The sequence below is a fragment of the Lynx rufus genome, unplaced genomic scaffold (assembly GCF_022079265.1).
Source record: "Lynx rufus isolate CCGP_SWC_20201006 ecotype Redwood Valley unplaced genomic scaffold, mLynRuf1.p SCAF_2, whole genome shotgun sequence".
Taxonomy (NCBI): Eukaryota; Metazoa; Chordata; class Mammalia; order Carnivora; family Felidae; genus Lynx; species Lynx rufus.
Window position 1 is genome coordinate 180,012,045 of NW_025814834.1, and position 18,735 is coordinate 180,030,779.

General features: G+C 38.8%; 1 protein-coding gene across 1 annotated transcript in view; it reads right to left on the reverse strand.

Annotated features, from left to right (window-relative positions):
- Nucleotides 1–18,735, reverse strand: part of ZYG11B (zyg-11 family member B, cell cycle regulator) — a 91,794-nt gene that overhangs the window by 14,793 nt on the left and 58,266 nt on the right. The window contains exons 11-13 of the mRNA XM_047082674.1: nt 15,266–15,463; nt 15,080–15,132; nt 9,071–9,168 (exon numbers count right to left, since the gene is read on the reverse strand). Of these exons, the coding sequence (XP_046938630.1) occupies nt 9,071–9,168; nt 15,080–15,132; nt 15,266–15,463 (349 nt within the window). The remainder of the gene's footprint in view (nt 1–9,070; nt 9,169–15,079; nt 15,133–15,265; nt 15,464–18,735) is intronic.

The following is an 18,735-nucleotide window of genomic DNA, read 5'->3' on the forward strand; positions in this document are numbered from 1 at the left end:
CTAGATTCCATGCCTTTGTGAGAGTATGCTCATGCTCAATATGAGTGGGGCTAAAAAGAGTGTCCCCACTAGATATTCTTCCGTTTTTCTGGTGGATCCAGAGAAGAAGGAATGGGAAAGGATGCTGGTATGGCTATGTAACTCTTGCCAAGGGAGGATACTGGTAAAATGACTATACTTTTTTTTCCCCCTTCTTCTTCTTCTTCTTCTTCCCTGTATCAATTAAACTTAAAAAAAATTTTTTTAATGTTTATTTTTGAAAGAGAGAGAGAGAGACAGTGCAGAGTTGGGGGGGGGTGGCAGAGAGAAAGGGAGACACAGGATCTGAAGCAGGCTCCAGTATCTGAGCTGTCAGCACAGAGCCAGACTCAGGGCTCGAACCCATGAACCGTGAGATCATGACCCGAGCTGAAGTCTGGCACTTAACTGACTGAGCCACCCAGGAGCTCCAATTAAACTTAAAAAAAAAAAAAAAAAAATCCCAACCAGGGGCTTCTGGGTGGCTCCGTTGGTTAAGCATCTGACTTCGGCTCAGGTCATGATCTCATGGTTCTTGAGTTGAGCCCTGCATCGGGCTCTCTGCTCTCAACACGGAGCCCGCTTCGAATCCCCTCTTCCCCTCTCTCTGCCCCTTCCCTCCTTGTGCTCTCTCTCTCTCTCAAAATAAACAAGCAATAAAAAAAAAAATTCCCAAGGGGTACCTGAGTGGCTCAGTCACTTAAGCATCCAACTTAAGCTCAGGCGATAATCTTGAGGTTTGTTAAGTTCGAGCCCTGCATCAGGCTCTGCACTGACAGTTAAAAGCCTGCTTAAGATTCTCTCTCTCTGCCTCCCTCTCTTCCCCTCCCCACTTGTGCGCACATGCACGCTTGCTCTCTCTCTCTCTCAAAATAAAATAAACTTAAAAAAAAATTAAAAATTCCCAGCCTGATGCAGTGGTCACAGATCAGGGCTGCAACTACACATGTTGGAAGCAGGGATGATTCCTAAGTAAAAAAACTGTAACTGTATTTTAAAATGTTTTTGTGGTGCCTGGGTGGCTCAGTCAGTTGAGTGTCTGACTCTTGATTTAGGCTCAGGTCATGATCCTAGGGTTGTGGGATCAAGCTCTGAGTTGGGCTCTGTACTGAGCATGGAGCCTGCTTGGGATTCTCCCTCTCTCTCCCTCTCTGCTCCTCTCATACACTCTCTCCCTAAAAGAGTAAATAATAATAAAATATTTTTGTCAGAATTCCCCAGAGCCTAATGGAGAGGAGATGTTCCATCTGACAGAATTGGGATGAAAAGTGAATGCAATTATACTGCCCGGAAGTAAATACAGCCCACTAGTTCTGTACCTATGTAATCTTACCCTCTCTGAATGAGAGTTGACTCAGTGGGAGACATGTACTAATCTAGTATTGCTGCCTGCAATCTAGATCAGCACAGTGACCAAAACTAATGTCCCTTCCAGAGGTAGAAAAGTTTGGTATAAATGAAGAGAAAGAAAAATAGTAGCTAAGGGTACAGAAATGAACAAATGGGTCATGTCATGAGTGAAATCCAAGAGAACACTAACACCGCTAAAGAAGCTCAGAGCAAGAGATATCTCTTAGCTCAGTTGTACCAGCTGCCTGAGAGCAATATATGGCTTCACCTTAAGACCACTTCTGCTTTTGAAACTTTACAAGATCTAATGGAAGGCTGCAAATCTGAGTGGCCTTGCCCTGGCAGACATTTTCATATGATATGATTACTAATGACTGAATAGGACTCTCATGATGTGCCAGTATCTGTTAACTGTTATGATCTTTTTGTTAAAAAGGATCTGCGGTCAAAGATTGGGGTGGCTCGTGGTAGAATAAGAAATTATTTGGTCTCTGTCCCAGGTTCCTGGCAGAGCTCCTCAAATCCTTGGAATTTCCCAATAGGAGTATCTTGTCATTTATCAGGAGTCCCTTTTGAGAACATGCTAATAAGGTGACAGAGCAGAGTCCTTAGCCTCAGGATGAAGCTGGTGAACAGAAAGTCCAAATGATTAGAGGGTTGGACCTTTCAGCCCCATCTTTGGACTTCTAGAAAGGGTAAGTGAGGAAGGTGCAGATTAAGCTCTATAAAAACTCCTGAACAAGAAGATATGAGGAGCTTCCACGTTGGTGAATGCATCCACATGCCCTGAAGGACAGTGCACCCCAAGTTCTGTGGGGACAGAAGCTCCTGTACTCAGGATACTTCTGGGCCCCACCCTATGTACCTCTTAATCTGGCTGTTCATCAGTATCCTTTATAATATCCTTTATAATAAACTGGTAAATGTCACTAAATGTTTCCCTGAGTTCTATGAGCTGCTCTAGCAAATTAATCAAACAGAAGAGGGGCTTATAGGAACCTCTAATCTTTATAACCAGTCAGAAGCACAGGTAAAAACCTAGACTTGGGACTGGCATCTGAAGTAGGGCAGTAGTCTTATGGGACTGTAGGATCTGATGCCATCTCCAGGTTAATAGTGTCAGAATTAAACTAAATTTGTAGGATTGTAGGACATCTAGTCAGTGTTGCTGAGAATGGGAGAATTGCCTGGTGAGTTGTGGAGAAAACACACACTGGAGCCACAAAACACTGTCTTGATTACTGTAGCTTATAGAATAGCTGGAAGTCAGGTAGTGGAAGTGCTCCAATTTTGTTCTTCATTTTTCTAAGTTATTTTAATATTCTTTGCACTTCTGTATGAATTTTAGAATCAGTCTGTCAATTTCTCTTCAAAAGCCTGCTGGGATTTTGACTGGGGCTGTATAAATCTACAACAGACTTGGGGAGAATTGTCATTTTAACATTATTAAGTCTTTCAACTCATGAATAAGGTAGATCTCTCCATTTAGCTAGGCCTTCTTCAAGGTCTCTCAGCAGTGCTTTGTTTTTCTGTGTACAGGTCTATACATTTTGGTCAGATACACCCATCCCTAAGTATTTCATAGTTTTTGACACAATTGTAAATGTCATTTTTCCATTTATATTGGTTGTTGTTGGTATACAGAAATGCAACTGATTATTGTGTATATCGTGTATCCTGGAACCTTGCTAAACTCAATTAGAACTAGTTGCCCTTTTGCAGATTTCATGGGATTTTTCTACAGAGATAATCAGGTCATCTGTTACCTCACTCTTTCCACTCTGGATGTCTTTTGTTTCTTTCCTGATCACACTGGACAAATCCTCCATTACAATGTTCAATATGGTGAGACTGGACACCCTCTTGTTCCTGATCTTGGTAGGGCAACATTCACATTTAATTTTTCACTATTAATTTTGATGTTAGCTATAGGATTTCCTTAGACATCCTTTATCAGGACTGTGTAGTGGATTTTGTCAATTCTTTTTCTGCATCTATTTTCTGCTTTTCGTTTTTTTTTTTTAATGTTTATTTTTGAGAGCGAGAGAGTGCGCGAGCAGAAAAGGGGCAGAGAGAGAGAGAGAGAGAGAGAGAGAGAGAGAGAGAATCTGAAGCAGGCTCCGTGCTGTCAGCACAAAGCCTAACGTGGGGCTCAAGCCCGTGAACCGTGAGATCATGACCTGATCTGAAGTCAGACGTTCAACTGACTGAGCCACTCAGGTGCCCCAGATTGCTTTTCTTTCCTCTTCTGGTAATAGAAAGGAACACACTGATTTTCCAATGTAAACCAACCTTGCATTCTTGGAATAACCTTCCTGGTCCTTTTTATACACTGTTGAGTTCCATTTGTTAGAAAATTAAGAATTTCCTCATCTACATTCATGAGAGATATTGTTCAGTAATTTTCTTTTCTTACAAGGTCTTTGTCTGGTACTGATTTCAGGGTAATTCTGGTTTTCTTCCCACCCCACATACCCACCGCCCCCCCCCCCCAAGCTTTATTTCTCTCTAAGCTTCAGTTTAGATAGTTTCTACTGCTATGCATTTAATTTTGCTGATCTTTTCTTCTGTTATCTACTATTAAGTTCATTCAGATATATATTTTTTCATTTTTAGAACCTTTTTTAATGTTTATTTTTTTCTTTAATTTTAATTTAATTTTTTAAAAAATAATTTACATCCAAATTAGTTAGCATATAGTGCAACAATGATTTCAGGAGTAGATTCCTTAGTGTCCCTTACCCATTTTGCCCATCTCCCCTCCCACAAGTCCTCCAGTAACCCTCAGTTTGTTCTCCATATTTATGAGTCTCTTCTGTTTTGTCCCACTCCCTGTTTTTACACTACTTTTGTTTCCCTTAATGTTTATTTACTTTTAAGAGAGAGAGAAACAGCGCGAGCAGGGGAGAGGCAGAGAGAGAGAAACACAGAATCTGAAGCAGCTCCAGGCTCTGAGCTATCTGCCAGAGCCCAGTGCTGGGCTCATACCCACAAGCTGTGAGATCATGACTTGAGTTGAAGTCAGATGCTTAACTGACTGAGCCACCCAGGCACCCCATCCAGATATTTTTCATGTCAAATATTTAAAGTTTTAGCTATAGTATTTCTATTTTATTTACTTTTTATATTTTTTCTTCTATTAATATTCATGTTTTCTTTAAAATCTTGGATCGTATCTATAAAAATTTTTTTGAAGTTACTTTTCTGGTATTTGCATTATCACCATCACTTCTGGGTCTATTTCAAGTGTCTGATTTTTCTTCTGGTTATGGGTCACATTTTCCTGCTTCTTCCCTCATCTAGCAATTTTTATCAGATACTAAACATGTTGTTGAGTTAGGCTAGATTTTGTTCTTTTTTTAAAAGAGTGCTTAGTTTTTCTCCGGCAGAAAGTTAATTTATTTTCAGAGCAACTTAACCATTTCAAACTTGTTTTTAAGCTGTGTTAGTGTCACCCTAGAGAAGCCTTTATTTTAGGGCTAGTTTAATCTCTTCTAGCATCTATACTGAATGCCCTGGGTGTTAAGTTCTTTCCAGTGTTAGGAAGTCTAGTATTTCCAAACCCTGTGTGAGCTCCAAGTGTTGTTCAGTTAGCCACTCCTTGGTATTTGTTCTTTCTCAGACCTCAAGGAGTCTCATCCTAGACATTCACAGCTCACTAATCAGACAAAAACTCAAGAAACCTTTAAGATTTCTGGAGTCTCTTCTAGATGTAGCTTTCACCTCTGCATTACTCTGCCTTATAAATTCCATACATTTTGTCCGATACCTCAATCTCACCAAACTTATCTCCTCAGGTCAATGAAATTGCTGTGCTGTACTTGGTTCTCTTTCAGGGATGGGAATCTTTGCTGCCTTTTGCCTACTGTCTAGAAAGACTTGTTCCAAATCTTTCCCACCCTGTGTTTTCTAGTATTAATGGTTAGAGGGCGAGTCTGGTACAAGTTACTCTGTCATGGCCCCCAGAGTATAAATTTCTGCTTATATAATTTTCTATCATGTCTTCTTTACTAATAACATACAAATATACCATTGTCTGGGTATTTCAACATTACTTCACATTTATCTATTGCTGGACCTCTAGGTTACTTAAACTTAATTGCTATTGTAAATAACGGTCTGATGAATATCTCTCAAACAAGTGCTTGGATATAATTTTAAAATTAAAAGGTAGACTACTTAAATGTTGATCAATAGGGAAGTGGCTATATAAATTACTGCCAAGTTCATTTATTAAGTATAGAGGAATGTATTAAGGGTTATGTCCCCCAAAAGCACAGGTTAAAGTCCTAATCTCCAGTACTTCAGAATGTGACTTTATTTGGAAATCGAGTTGTTGCTAATATAATTAGTTAAGATGAAGTCATTAGAGTGGACCTTAATCCATTATGACTGGTGTTCTTTTATGAAAAGGGGAGATTTGGACACAGAAACATATGCACAGAAAACAATGTGAAGACATGTGGACAAGATGGTCATCGGACAGGAGTGATGCGTGTGTGATTCCTTGGTAGCATACCAAGGAATGCTAAGGATTGGTAGCACACACCAGAAGCTAGAAGAAGCAAGGAAGAATTCTTCCCTAGAGCTGTCCCAGAAAGTATGGCCCTAAAGACACCTTGATTTTAGACTTCAAGCCTCCAGAATGGAAAGACAAACATTCCTGTTGTTTTAAGTCACCCACATGTGGTACTTTGTTATGGTAGTACTAGGAAACTAATATACCATACAATAAAGATTATGTGATTACTAAAAATCATGTTGTCAAAAACTTTCTAAAATACGGGAAAATACTCATTATAACGTGTGATATAGGTACTATTATTATTCCCATTTAACAAATGTGAAACTGCGGCCCCAGGCTTACTGATTTCTTCAAGATGTCATACATAAGTGCTGGAACATGATTTGAATCCAGGTAGATTCCTGTGTGCTTTTGCTACTATGCTATACTATCTCTTAATTATTAAAAGCTATAAGCAGCATTAGAACTTTTAATGCAAACTGAGAAGTCAATTCCATTTAAATATAAACAAAATAAGCCAGGGAAGCAGGAATATAGAAACCTAAACTACTTGAGTTGGAGATAAATATTCTAACATTCCCCAATTACAGTGCATTTTGTTTATTTTCATTTTTTTAAAATAATCTCTACATTCAACAGGGGGCTCGAACTCACAACCCCAAGATCAAGAGTCACATGGTCTACTGACTGAGCCAGACAGGCACCCCTACAGTGCATTTTGGAATAAATTTTTCGGGAGGATCATCCACAGAATAAACTTAAAAGAACATCAACACTTAAAAGTAATAACAAAAATAAATACTTATGTGATAGGCTGTTAAGAAACTAGGGAGTTCTCAGAACCTGTAAGGACAATAAAAGGAGGACATTTTTGGATCAGAGGCAGTTTAATATAGCTATTGAGGCAGTCTCAATTTTTTTAAGCTTATTTATTTTGAGAGAGACAGGGGGAGACAGTGTGACTGGGGCAAAGAGAGAGGAAGAGAGAGAAAATCCCAAGCAGGCTCCTCATCATCAGCACAGAGCCTGATGTAGGGCTCAAACTCACAAATCATGAGATCATGACCTGAGTGAAAACCAGGAGTTAGAAGCTTAACTGACTGAGCCACCCAGGCACCCCAGAGGAAGTGTCTATGAATGAACTGGGGAATATAGTAGGAGGGGTCAGAAAAGCTCCCAGGTAGGGACGCCTGTGTGGCTCAGTCGGTTAAGCAGCCGACTTTGGCTCAGGTCATGATCTTGCGGTCAGTGAGTTCAAGCCCCGGGTCGGGCTCTGTGCTGACAGCTCAGAGCCCGGAGCCTGTTTCAGATTCTGTGTCTCCCTCTCTCTGACCCTCCCCCATTCATCCTCTGTCTCTCTCTGTCTCAAAAATAAATAAAACGTTAAAAAAAAAAATTTAACAACAACAAAAAAGCTCCGAGGTAGAAGTTTAGCTGGGTACAAGGCAGTTTTCTCTATCACATCCTATTCCCTAAACCCCTGTCCTCTGTGTATCTCACATAAAAGAGCTTTCACTGAATTGCCTTTTTGTGTTATGCACTGAGTTTTCATCAAAGAATAAGAAGGTATCTTGTAAGATGTTACTGCTATTTACTACATCACTATTGTTAAAAACAACTCTCACACTTCCTATATGAGTCCATTTATAATATCATCCCTATTGAGGTTCCGTAAAAAAAATTTTAATTTGTAGTTAATTGCCCAGAAAAGCTTTAATTCCCTGTAAGGATATGGAATGGTATTTCCTCCTTATATGTAAAGAGAACTATGTAGCTGATTATTTGCAGCCCAGCCACAGAAAGAACATGAATCACCATGTATGGTCTATATATTTATATTCTACTATTTTCCCTATAACCTTTAATTTCTTTTCCAATTATTTTTCCTTGGTCCTGATCTCTAATTTTAAATACTAAAAAAAAAAAAAGTTTTTAATGTGTATTTATTTTTGAGAGAGAGAGAGAGAGAGAGAGAGACAGAGCATGAGTGGGGGAGGAACAGAAAGAGAGGGAGACACAGATCTGAAGCAGGCTCCAGGCTCTGAGCTGTCAGCACAGAGCCTGACGTGGGGCTCAAATCCACAAACCCCAAGATCGTGACCTGAGCCGAAGTCAGACACAATCGACTGAGTCACCCAGGCACCCCTAATTTCAAATATTTTAATTTATACTGTATTAAAATGTTTCTACTATTAAAGTGTTTTTTCTGCAGTGTTTCAAATCATTTAATGGAATGAATTTTATTAATAAATAACCAACAAAGAGTTGTATCATAACCCTCAAAAAAGAATATGGAATCTGATCCAAATTCTTGCTTCTCCAGAGACCATGAGTGCAGACAGCAATGTCTTAAACAATGAAGTTTTGTGTGGATGAGGACTGGGCACTGAAATGTACCATAATCACTGGATCACCTTAAAACTTTTGATTAGCAGATGGACTCACTATAGGCTCCTTTTTTTTTTTTTTTTTTTTTTTAAAGGCCCAGCATGGGAGCTTGAACTCACAACCTGAGATCATGACTTGAGCTGAGGTCAAGTGTCAGACGTTTAGCCAACTGAGCCGCCCAGGCACCCCATGTAGGAACCTAATTTTTATACTCCATGACGTCAGAACAGTGTCTCATTCATCACTGTTATTCAGTATCTAGTATTACTGAGATAATTCTGAAAGAATAAATTTAGTTTATAACCTAAGATTCTCTCTTAAGTAATCTCTGCACCCAGTGTGGGTGGGGCTTGAACTCATGATCCTGAGATCAAAAGTTGCATGCTCTACCAACTGAGCCAGCCAGGCACCCGTAAAGGTTCTTATATTGTGTCTTTTAAAAACTGTGTCCTTAAAAAAAAAAAAAATCACTTCAATATACCTTAAAGGGCGCCTGGGTGGCTTAGTCGGTTAGGCATCCGACTTCGGCTCAGGTCATGATCTCGCGATTTGTGAGTTCGAGCCCCACGTTGGACTCTGTGCTGACAGCTCAGAGCCTGCAGCCTGCTTCGGATTCTGTGTCTCCCTCTCTCTCTGCCCCTCCCCTACTTGTGCTCTGTCTCTGTCTCTCAAAAATAAACAAAGGTAAAAAAAAAATTTTTTTTTAAATATACTATTTAGAAATGGCTTTCTTGTGTAAGGAGAATATCACTTGAGAAAGAAAAACATAGTTCTCTTTTTGGTACATACGATTCTTGCTGCAGACATGTTGCATGGCCCAAACTGCCCATAGCTGGACTCCTGGTGTTGTGAAACAGCCAAGTAAAGGGAAAAATGGATTAAAGGACCTAAAGTTTCAAAAGAAAAAAAATAAAGTTACATCCTATACTTAGTGTCATTTCTAAAGCAATAATTCCTGAGCTTTTCATACTAGAAATTTCATCCAACTATTTTTAAACTAATATAAATGAATTATAGAGCATTTTTTCCTTGTCTTGAGACACTTGAGAAAGGATCATATTCACATAAAGTTTTGGTACAAAAGTTGGAAGGTGATCAGAACAAGGTACTGGCAGAAATATTTTTTTGGAAATACTCTTTTGGTATTGAAGATAAACATTTAAGAACAACAGACCTTGTTTTGGAAACTGAGAAAAGGAGGAGTTAATTGGCAACTATCTGGTAGAACACCACGAAAGTGAATACCAGCCTTTCAATTTCTACCAGGCCTCTGCCTTCTGCTCCAAAATAGATAGAACATAAGTTGGGGGAATCAAAAATGTTGGCACTATCAGCATTTGTGAAGTAGAGAACAAAAATAAGATGCAATAATGTTATTTATATGGCAATATGGAGTCCTTCAGGAAATTAGTAACTTAGCTCTGAAGTCACCTATCATAAACAGTGAGGCATCCAATATGCACTTTAAGAAATTATCACAAACTGTTTCCCCAAACTAACCTGGTGCTACTTCTAGTTCTTTCAGTGTATCATCTTGTCCTGGACCTCTTTGCATTAAGACATTATCTCTTCTTCCTAAAATCTTCTGCCCCTACTTAGTTATCTCTCAAAATTCAGCTCATAATTTACTTCCTCTGGAAGCTTTTTACCATTTTCCATTGCATTTAAGTACTGTCATCTTTAATTTCATAGCATCCTATGTATATAACTAGCTTAATAGTGAATTATGTCTGATTCACATTTGGTGTCTCTCACTAGGCTGTAAGGTTCTTGTCTGCAGGCAACATGTCTTTTTTTTTTTTTCCAGATTAGTTTATTGGATTCATCTTTTTTTTTTTAAATATATGAAATTTATTGTCAAATTGGTTTCCATACAACACCCACTGCTCATCCCAAAAGATGCCCTCTTCAATACCCATCTCCCACCCCCTATCAGCCCTCAGTTTGTTCTCAGTTTTTAAGAGTCTCTTATGCTTTGGCTCTCTCCCACTCTAACCTCTCTCTCTCTTTTTTCTCCTTCCCCTCCCCTATGGGTTCCTGTTAAGTTTCTCAGGATCCACATAAGAGTGAAAACATATGGTATCTGTCTTTCTCTGTATGGCTTATTTCACTTAGCATCACACTCTCCAGTTCCATCCACGTTGCTACAAAGGGCCATATTTCATTCTTTCTCATTGCCACGTAGTACTCCATTGTGTATATAAACCACAATTTCTTTATCCATCCATCACTTGATGGACATTTAGGTTCTTTCCATAATTTGGCTATTGTTGAGAGTGCTGCTATAAACATTGGGGTACAAGTGCCCCTATGCATCAGTACTCCTGTATCGCTTGGGTAAATTCCTAGCAGTGCTACTGCTAGGTCATAGGGTAGGTCTGTTTTCAATTTTTTGAGGAACCTCCACACTGTTTTCCAGAGCAACTGCACCAGTTTGCATTCCCACCAACAGTGCAAGAGGGTTCCCGTTTCTCCACATCCTCTCCAGCATCTGTAGTCTCCTGATTTGTTCATTTTGGCCACTCTGACTGGCGTGAGGTGATATCTGAGTGTGGTTTTGATTATTTCCCTGATGAGGAGCGACGTTGAGCATCTTTTCATGTGCCTGTTGGCCATCGGATGTCTTCTTTAGAGAAATGTCTATTCATGTCTTCTGCCCATTTCTTCACTGGATTATTTGTTTCTCGGGTGTGGAGTTTGGTGAGCTCTTTATACATTTCGGATACTAGCCCTTTGTCCGATATGTCATTTGCAAATATCTTTTCCCATTCCGTTGGTTGCCTTTTAGTTTTGTTGATTGTTTCCTTTGCTGTGCAGAAGCTTTTTATCTTCATGAGGTCCCAATAGTTCATTTTTGCTTTTAATTCCCTTGCCTTTGGGGATGTGTCGAGTAAGAAATTGCTACGGCTGAGGTCAGAGAGGTCTTTTCCTGTTTTCTCCTCTAGGGTTTTGATGGTTTCCTGTCTCACATTCAGGTCCTTTATCCATTTTGAGTTTATTTTTGTGAATGGTGTGAGAAAGTGGTCTAGTTTCAACCTTCTGCATGTTGCTGTCCAGTTCTTCCAGCACCATTTGTTAAAGAGACTGTCTTTTTTCCATTGGATATTCTTCCCTGCTTTGTCAAAGATTAGATGGCCATACTTTTGTGGGTCTAGTTCTGGGGTTTCTATTCTATTCCATTGGTCTATGTGTCTGTTTTGTACCAATACCATGCTGTCTTGATGATTACAGCTTTGTAGTAGAGGCTAAAGTCTGGGATTGTGATGCCTCCTGCTTTGGTCTTCTTCTTCAAAATTACTTTGGCTATTCGGGGCCTTTTATGGTTCCATAGGAGTTTTAGGATTGCTTGTTCTAGCTTCGAGAAGAATGCTGGTGCAATTTTGATTGGGATTGCATTGAGTGTGTAGATAGCTTTGGGTAGTATTGACATTTTGACAATATTTATTCTTCCAACCCATGAGCACGGAATGTTTTTCCATTTCTTTATATCTTCTTCAATTTCCTTCATAAGCTTTCTATAGTTTTCAGCATACAGATTTTTTACATCTTTGGTCAGGTTTATTCCTAGGTATTTTATGCTTCTTGGTGCAATTGTGAATGGGATCAGTTTCTTTATTTGTCTTTCTGTTGTTTCATTATTAGTGTATAAGAATGCAACTGATTTCTGTACATTCATTTTGTATCCTGCAACTGCTGAATTCATGTATCAGTTCTAGCAGACTTTTGGTGGAGTCTATCAGATTTTCCATGTATAATAGCATGTCATCTGCAAAAAGTGAAAGCTTAACTTCATCTCTGCCAATTTTGATGCCTTTGATTTCCTTTTGTTGTCTGATTGTTGATGCTAGCACTTCCAACACTATGTTAAACAACAGCGGTGAGAGTGGACATCCCTGTCGTGTTCCCGATCTCAGGGAAAAAGCTCTCAGTTTTTCCCCATTGAGGATGATGTTAGCTGTGGGCTTTTCATAAATGGCTTTTATGGTGTTTAAGTATGTTCTTTCTATCCCGACTTTCTCGAGGGTTTTTATTAAGAAAGGATGCTGAATTTTGTCAAATGCTTTTTCTGCATCGATTGACAGGATCATATGGTTCTCATCTTTTCTTTTATTAATGTGATATATCACGTTGATTGATTTGCAAATGTTGAACCAGCCCTGCATTCCAGGAATGAATCCCACTTGATCATGGTGAATAATTCTTTTTATATGCTGTTGAATTCGATTTGCTAGTATCTTATTGAGAATTTTTGCATCCATACTCATCAGGGATATTGGCCGTAGTTCTCTTTTTTTACTGGGTCTCTGTCTGGTTTAGGAATCAAAGTAATACTGGCTTCATAGAATGAGTCTGGACGTTTTCCTTCCCTTTCTATTTTTTGGAATAGCTTGAGAAGGATAGGTATTATCTCTGCCTTGAACATCTGGTAGAACTCCCCTGGGAAGCCATCTGGTCCTGGACTCTTAATTGTTGGGAAGTTTTTGATAACTGATTCAATTTCTTCACTGGTTATGGGTCTGTTCAAGCTTTCTATTTCCTCCTGATTGAGTTTTGGAAGTGTGTGGCTGTTTAGGAATTTGTCCATTTCTTCCAGGTTGTCCAGTTTGTTGGCATATAGTTTTTCATAGTATTCCCTGATAATTGCTTGTATTTCTGAGGGATTGGTGTAATAATTCCATTTTCATTCATGATTTTATCTATTTGGGTCATCTCCCTTTTCTTTTTGAGAAGCCTGGCTAGAGGTTTATCAATTTTGTTTATTTTTTCAAGAAAACAACTCTTGGTTTCGTTGATCTGCTCTACAGTTTTTTTAGATTCTATATTGTTTATTTCTGCTCTGGTCTTTATTATTTCTCTTCTTCTGCTGGGTTTAGGCTGTCTTTGTTGTTCTGCTTCTATTTCCTTTAGGTGTGTTGTTAGATTTTGTATTTGGGATTTTTCTTGTTTCTTGAGATAGGCCTGGATTGCAATGTATTTTCCTCTCAGGACTGCCTTTGCTGCATCCCAAAGTGTTTGGATTGTTGTATTTTCATTTTTGTTTGTTTCCATATATTTTTAAATTTCTTCTCTAATTGCCTGGTTGACCCATTCATTCTTTGGTAGGGTGTTCTTTAACCTTCATGCTTTTGGAGGTTTTCCAGACTTTTTCTTGTGGTTGATTTCAAGCTTCATAGCATTGTGATGTGAAAGTGTGCATGGTATGATCTCAGTTCTTTTATACTTATGAAGGGCTGTTTTGTGACCCAGGATGTGATATTGGAGAATGTTCCATGTGCACTCGAGAAGAAAGTATATTCTGTTGCTTTGGGATGCAGAGTTCTAAATATATCTGTCAAGTCCATCTGATCCAATGTATCATTCAGGGCCCTTGTTTCTTTATTGACCATGTGTCTAGATGATCTATCCATTGCTGTAAGTGGGGTGTTAAAGTCCCCTGCAATTACCACATTCTTATCAATAAGGTTGCTTATGTTCGTGAGTAATTGTTTTATATATTTGGGGGCTCCCATATTCGGTGCATAGACATTTATAATTGTTAGCTCTTCCTGATGGATAGACCCTGTAATTATTGTATAATGCCCTTCTTCATCTCTTGTTACAGCCTTTAATTTAAAGTCTAGTTTGTCTGATATAAGTATGGCTACTCCAGCTCTCTTTTGACTTCCAGTAGCATGATAAATAGTTCATCATCCCCTCACTTTCAATCTGAAGGTGTCCTCAGGTCTAAAATGAGTTTCTTGTAGACAGCAAATAGATGGGTCTTATTTTTTTTATCCATTCTGATACCCTATGTCTTTTGGTTGGTGCATTTAGTCCATTTACATTCAGTGTTATTATAGAAAGATATGAGTTTAGAGTCATTGTGATGTCTGTAGGTTTCATGCTTGTAGCGTTGTCTCTGGTACTTTGTCTCACAGGATCCCCCTTAGGATCTCCTGTAGGGCTGGTTTAGTGGTGACGAATTCCTTCAGCTTTTGTTTGTTTGGGAAGACCTTTATCTCTCCTTCTATTCTAAATGACAGATTTGCTGGATAAAGGATTCTCGGCTGCATATATTTTCTGTTCATCACATTGAAGATTTCCTGCCATTCCTTTGTGGCCTGCCAAGTTTCAGTAGAGAGATCCGTCACGAGTCTTATCTGTTTCTCTTTATATGTTAGAGCACGTTTATCCCTAGCTGCTTTCAGAATTTTCTCTTTATCCTTGTATTTTGCCAGTTTCACTATGATATGTTGTGCAGAAGATCGATTCAAGTTACGTCTGAAGGGAGTTCTCTGTGCCTCTTGGATTTCAATGCCTTTTTCCTTCCCCAGATCAGGGAAGTTCTCAGCTATTATTTCTTCAGGTACACCTTCAGCACCTTTCCCTCCCTCTTCCTCCTCTGGAGTGCCAATTATGCGTAGATTATTTCTTTTAGTGCATCACTTAGTTCTCTAATTTTCCCCTTACTCCTGGATTTTTTATCTCTCTTTTTCTCAGCTTCCTCTTTTTCCATAATTTTATCTTCTAGTTCACCTATTCTCTCCTCTGCCTCTTCAATGTAGGCAACATGTCTTACTCATCTTTGAATTTCAAGAGCATAGAACAGGTCCTTGGCACTTTCTTCAATAAATGTGAAATGAAAGAAGAAATGATGAATGACAGGTAACAGAAAAAAGTGAAAATATTTCAATCCTTTTAAAACCAGTAAGAAGATAGATGCCTGAGGGAAAATACATTATACACCTGGTAGGAATAATCTCCAAGCAAGCGAAATGACTAGGTTAAGGGCTTAATATTAATTATCTTGCTAATTACCTGTATGCTACCATCTCACACTCTGGAGTTGGCCATTTCAAAATAGCTGAATGCTGCAAGACACAAGACACACAAGAAAGAATACAATATTTATTCAGCACTGCATTATTGCATTATGAAACTCTGATAGCTTAACTACGATGAATGTTTGTTTGTATGCTTCTAGAAAACACCAAATGACCTTACCAGATCATCCAGAAGAGAATTCCTCTGGCTACGGCTCAATGTCCAAGCTTGTTCACCTCTAGATATTAAATGGGCAATAATTCCAGCTGCAAAGTAACTGACTTCCACTTCAACACTATGCAGGAGGCTACTGATGTGGTCTATAAAATCCTTCCACATTAATTCAGAATGCAATTCTTGCACTTCAGCTATATTATTCTGGAAAAAAAGAAGATATAAAAATTGAAGTAATATGCATAATGGCTAAATGACCATTTGTATTCTAAGAAGGAACAGAGATTGTAACAATTTAAACACGTATCTGCAGGGGCGCCTGGGTTGCTCAATTGGTTAAGTGTCTGACTTTGGCTCAGGTCATGATCTCACAGTTTGTGAGTATGAGCCCCTCATCTGTCAGTGCAGAGCCCACTTCAGATAATCTGTCTTCTTCTCTCTCCCCTCCCTGACTTGTGCCCACGCGCGTTCTCTGTCTGTCTCAAAAATAAATAAACATTAAAAAAAAAACATGTATCTGCACATACATAAAAGGTGAAGACTTTTGTTATGTTAGCACAGTGTGTTTATGGGTGATTTATTTTCTCTCCTCCCAAAACAATAAAATAATACAGAAACAGTAGTGAGTTCCTTTTTCAGGCAAAATGATGAGGTGGATAACCTAAAAAATCCCCTGCTATAAAATATCTAGAAGTGATAGTGGGAAAACAGCTAACAACCTTTATTTATTTGTTTGTTTATTTATTTATTTTCAAAATGTTTATTTATTTGAGAGAGCATGTGAGCACAAGGGGGTCGGTGGGCAGAGAGAGAGGGAGAGAGAGAATCTAAAGCAGGCTCCGTGCTGCCAGCACAGAGGTTGGATGTGGGGCTCGATCCCATGAACTAAGACTTGATCATGAGCTGAGCCAAAATCAAGCATCAGACACTTAACTGACTGAGCCACCTAGGTGACTCAACAACCTTTAAATATGTAACCTGCTGGGATAAAAAGCAAATAGGGAACCAAACCAGAGCAGTAACAGGCCATCACTGACTTGTAGAGTCAAGAGCACTGGGTTTTAATAGCCATGCAAAGGCAGAAAGTAAGGCTAAAAACTGGAACTAAGACTTCACATATAAGACAAGGACTTTCAAAGTATCACACCTCAGAAAAAGAGTAGACTGACATAGGTGAATGAAAAAGAGGCCTATTGTAATCTGGGATCTGGCCTAAAAGGAAAAGTCTTCTCTTGCCATTTTCAATAAGGGACTGTCCTCATGCAAGATTGTAGTTCAAATTTATACCATCTGTGTGGTCTGGAGAAACTCCAAGCTGAGAAGCAACAGTAACAGAGGTTGAAGAAAAACCAGGAAAGTTTGGTTATCAAGAAAGCAGAGAGGGGTGAGTGTATCAAAAGGACAAAGGGATTAGCAGCTCTGAATAATGTGGAGAGCATAAATAAAATGAAGGCAAAAAAGCATCCCTTTGAGCAATATAGTGATCGTTTTTTAAGATTTTTTTTTTCAACGTTTATTTATTTTTGGGACAGAGAGAGACAGAGCATGAACGGGGGAGGGGCAGAGAGAGAAGGAGACACAGAATCGGAAACAGGCTCCAGGCTCTGAGCCATCAGCCCAGAGCCTGACGCGGGGCTCGAACTCACAGACCGCGAGATCGTGACCTGGCTGAAGTCGGACGCTTAACCGACTGCGCCACCCAGGCGCCCCTAAGATTTTTTATTTTTAAGTAATCTCTGCACCTAACATGGGGCTTGAACCTACAACCCTGATATCAAGAGTCACGTGCTCTACCAACTAAGCCAGCCAGCCACCCCTCATTATAGTAATTTGTGTCTTAAAAATTTCACAGCCTTAGACCTCCACTGAATGCCAAAGTTTGACTGCTGGCCTATATAAGGTAGACGTTTTATCTGGGCTTGGGGTGTGATGGCTTCCTTACACAGTACATAAGGAAGACCTCTGTTCGCATGGGAAACAACTGAGGGGTTTCCAATGTAGACTATGGGTCTAAAGGATCTAAGATCCAACTTAACATACTGCTCTGAAGATTAATCCTCATTCTTAAAACTTAATTTGATCTACTATGAAACAATAATTTTCTTCCTAACATGTTGATTCCATTTCTTAGGAACCAAAACACTGAACTTTGGATTATTAAGAGACTACTTGTTCCTTAGCTTAAGTCATTTTATAATAAATGAAAGTGAAAGGCATCATGTCCAAATGTATTCTCTGTAATGACTAACAAGTTTCTTCTTCAACTATGAAAAAGAGGGTAGAAGAGACAAGTTTAACTATACACTACATGAATGTGTATAATCTATTTTTCCACCAGCATCAATGATTAATCATCGCTCCTCTCTAATCTCACATATTCAAATATGAAAAGGCATTTCCATTCATTTTTCTTCTTTCTTAACGTTTTATTTACTGAGAGAGAGAGTGCATGGACCCATGTGTGCATGTGCGGGGGGTAGGGCAAAGAGAGAAAGAGAGAGAGAATCCAAAGCAGGCTCCATACTACACACGGAACATTTACAAAGATCATATTCTGGGTCATACACAAGTCTCAATAAATTCTAAAGGACTCACATCAAAGTATGTTCTCTGACCACAAAAAATTTAGATGCAATATTTCAAAATAGGTTATTGAAAAAAAAATTCAAACACAAAGTAATGGAGAAAGATCTGGAAGAAAGCACACCAGGTTGTATTAATATTAACTACCTCATGGAAATGAAAATGATTGAAGTCTGGGGACAGAGTCTTAAGCTTTTCAAATACACTTTTGCACTGTTTCACCAGTTATAATAAGCATGTATTCTTTTTGAAATTAAAAAAAGCATTTTTAAAGCCCTATGGAAGCTCTCTTAAAGCCTTATGGAATACTTAAAATAAATTCCACCTTTCCTCTTGTGGTGATGTGAACCAACTTCTGTATCTAATAATCCCTATGAACTCTGAATAAAATAATCAAATACCTTAATTTATTTAATACTTCCCTATTTCTGGGAATTTAGGTCTTTTTACATTTTCTACTTTATATTAACCTGAAGCTACAGTGAACAGATAGGTCTTCTTTAAATGCCAGCCCTTAGCTTTCCCCAAAATCCATCTCTCATTGCTCAGTATCTTATCTCTTGCATCTATAAAACAAACACTGATGTATATATATTTTACTCACTAATCTATGCCTCCCATGATCTAATTCCTCAAAAGCACAGATCTGCTCTAAAAAGAGCTTTTACCACACAGGCATGTTTCTAATGTTGCAGTGATTAAAGTTAACAAAACATTTGATCCTTCACCTTTATCTCAAATCCTAGAGGGCTCACTATGTTTTTTTAATTTTTTGTGTGTGTGATTTAAGCTCTTTTTTTTTTAGTTTGTTTATTTTTGAGAGAGAGAGCATGAGTGAACAAGGGCCACAGAGAGGTAAAAAGAGAATCCCATGAGGGGCAGAGAGAGGGAGA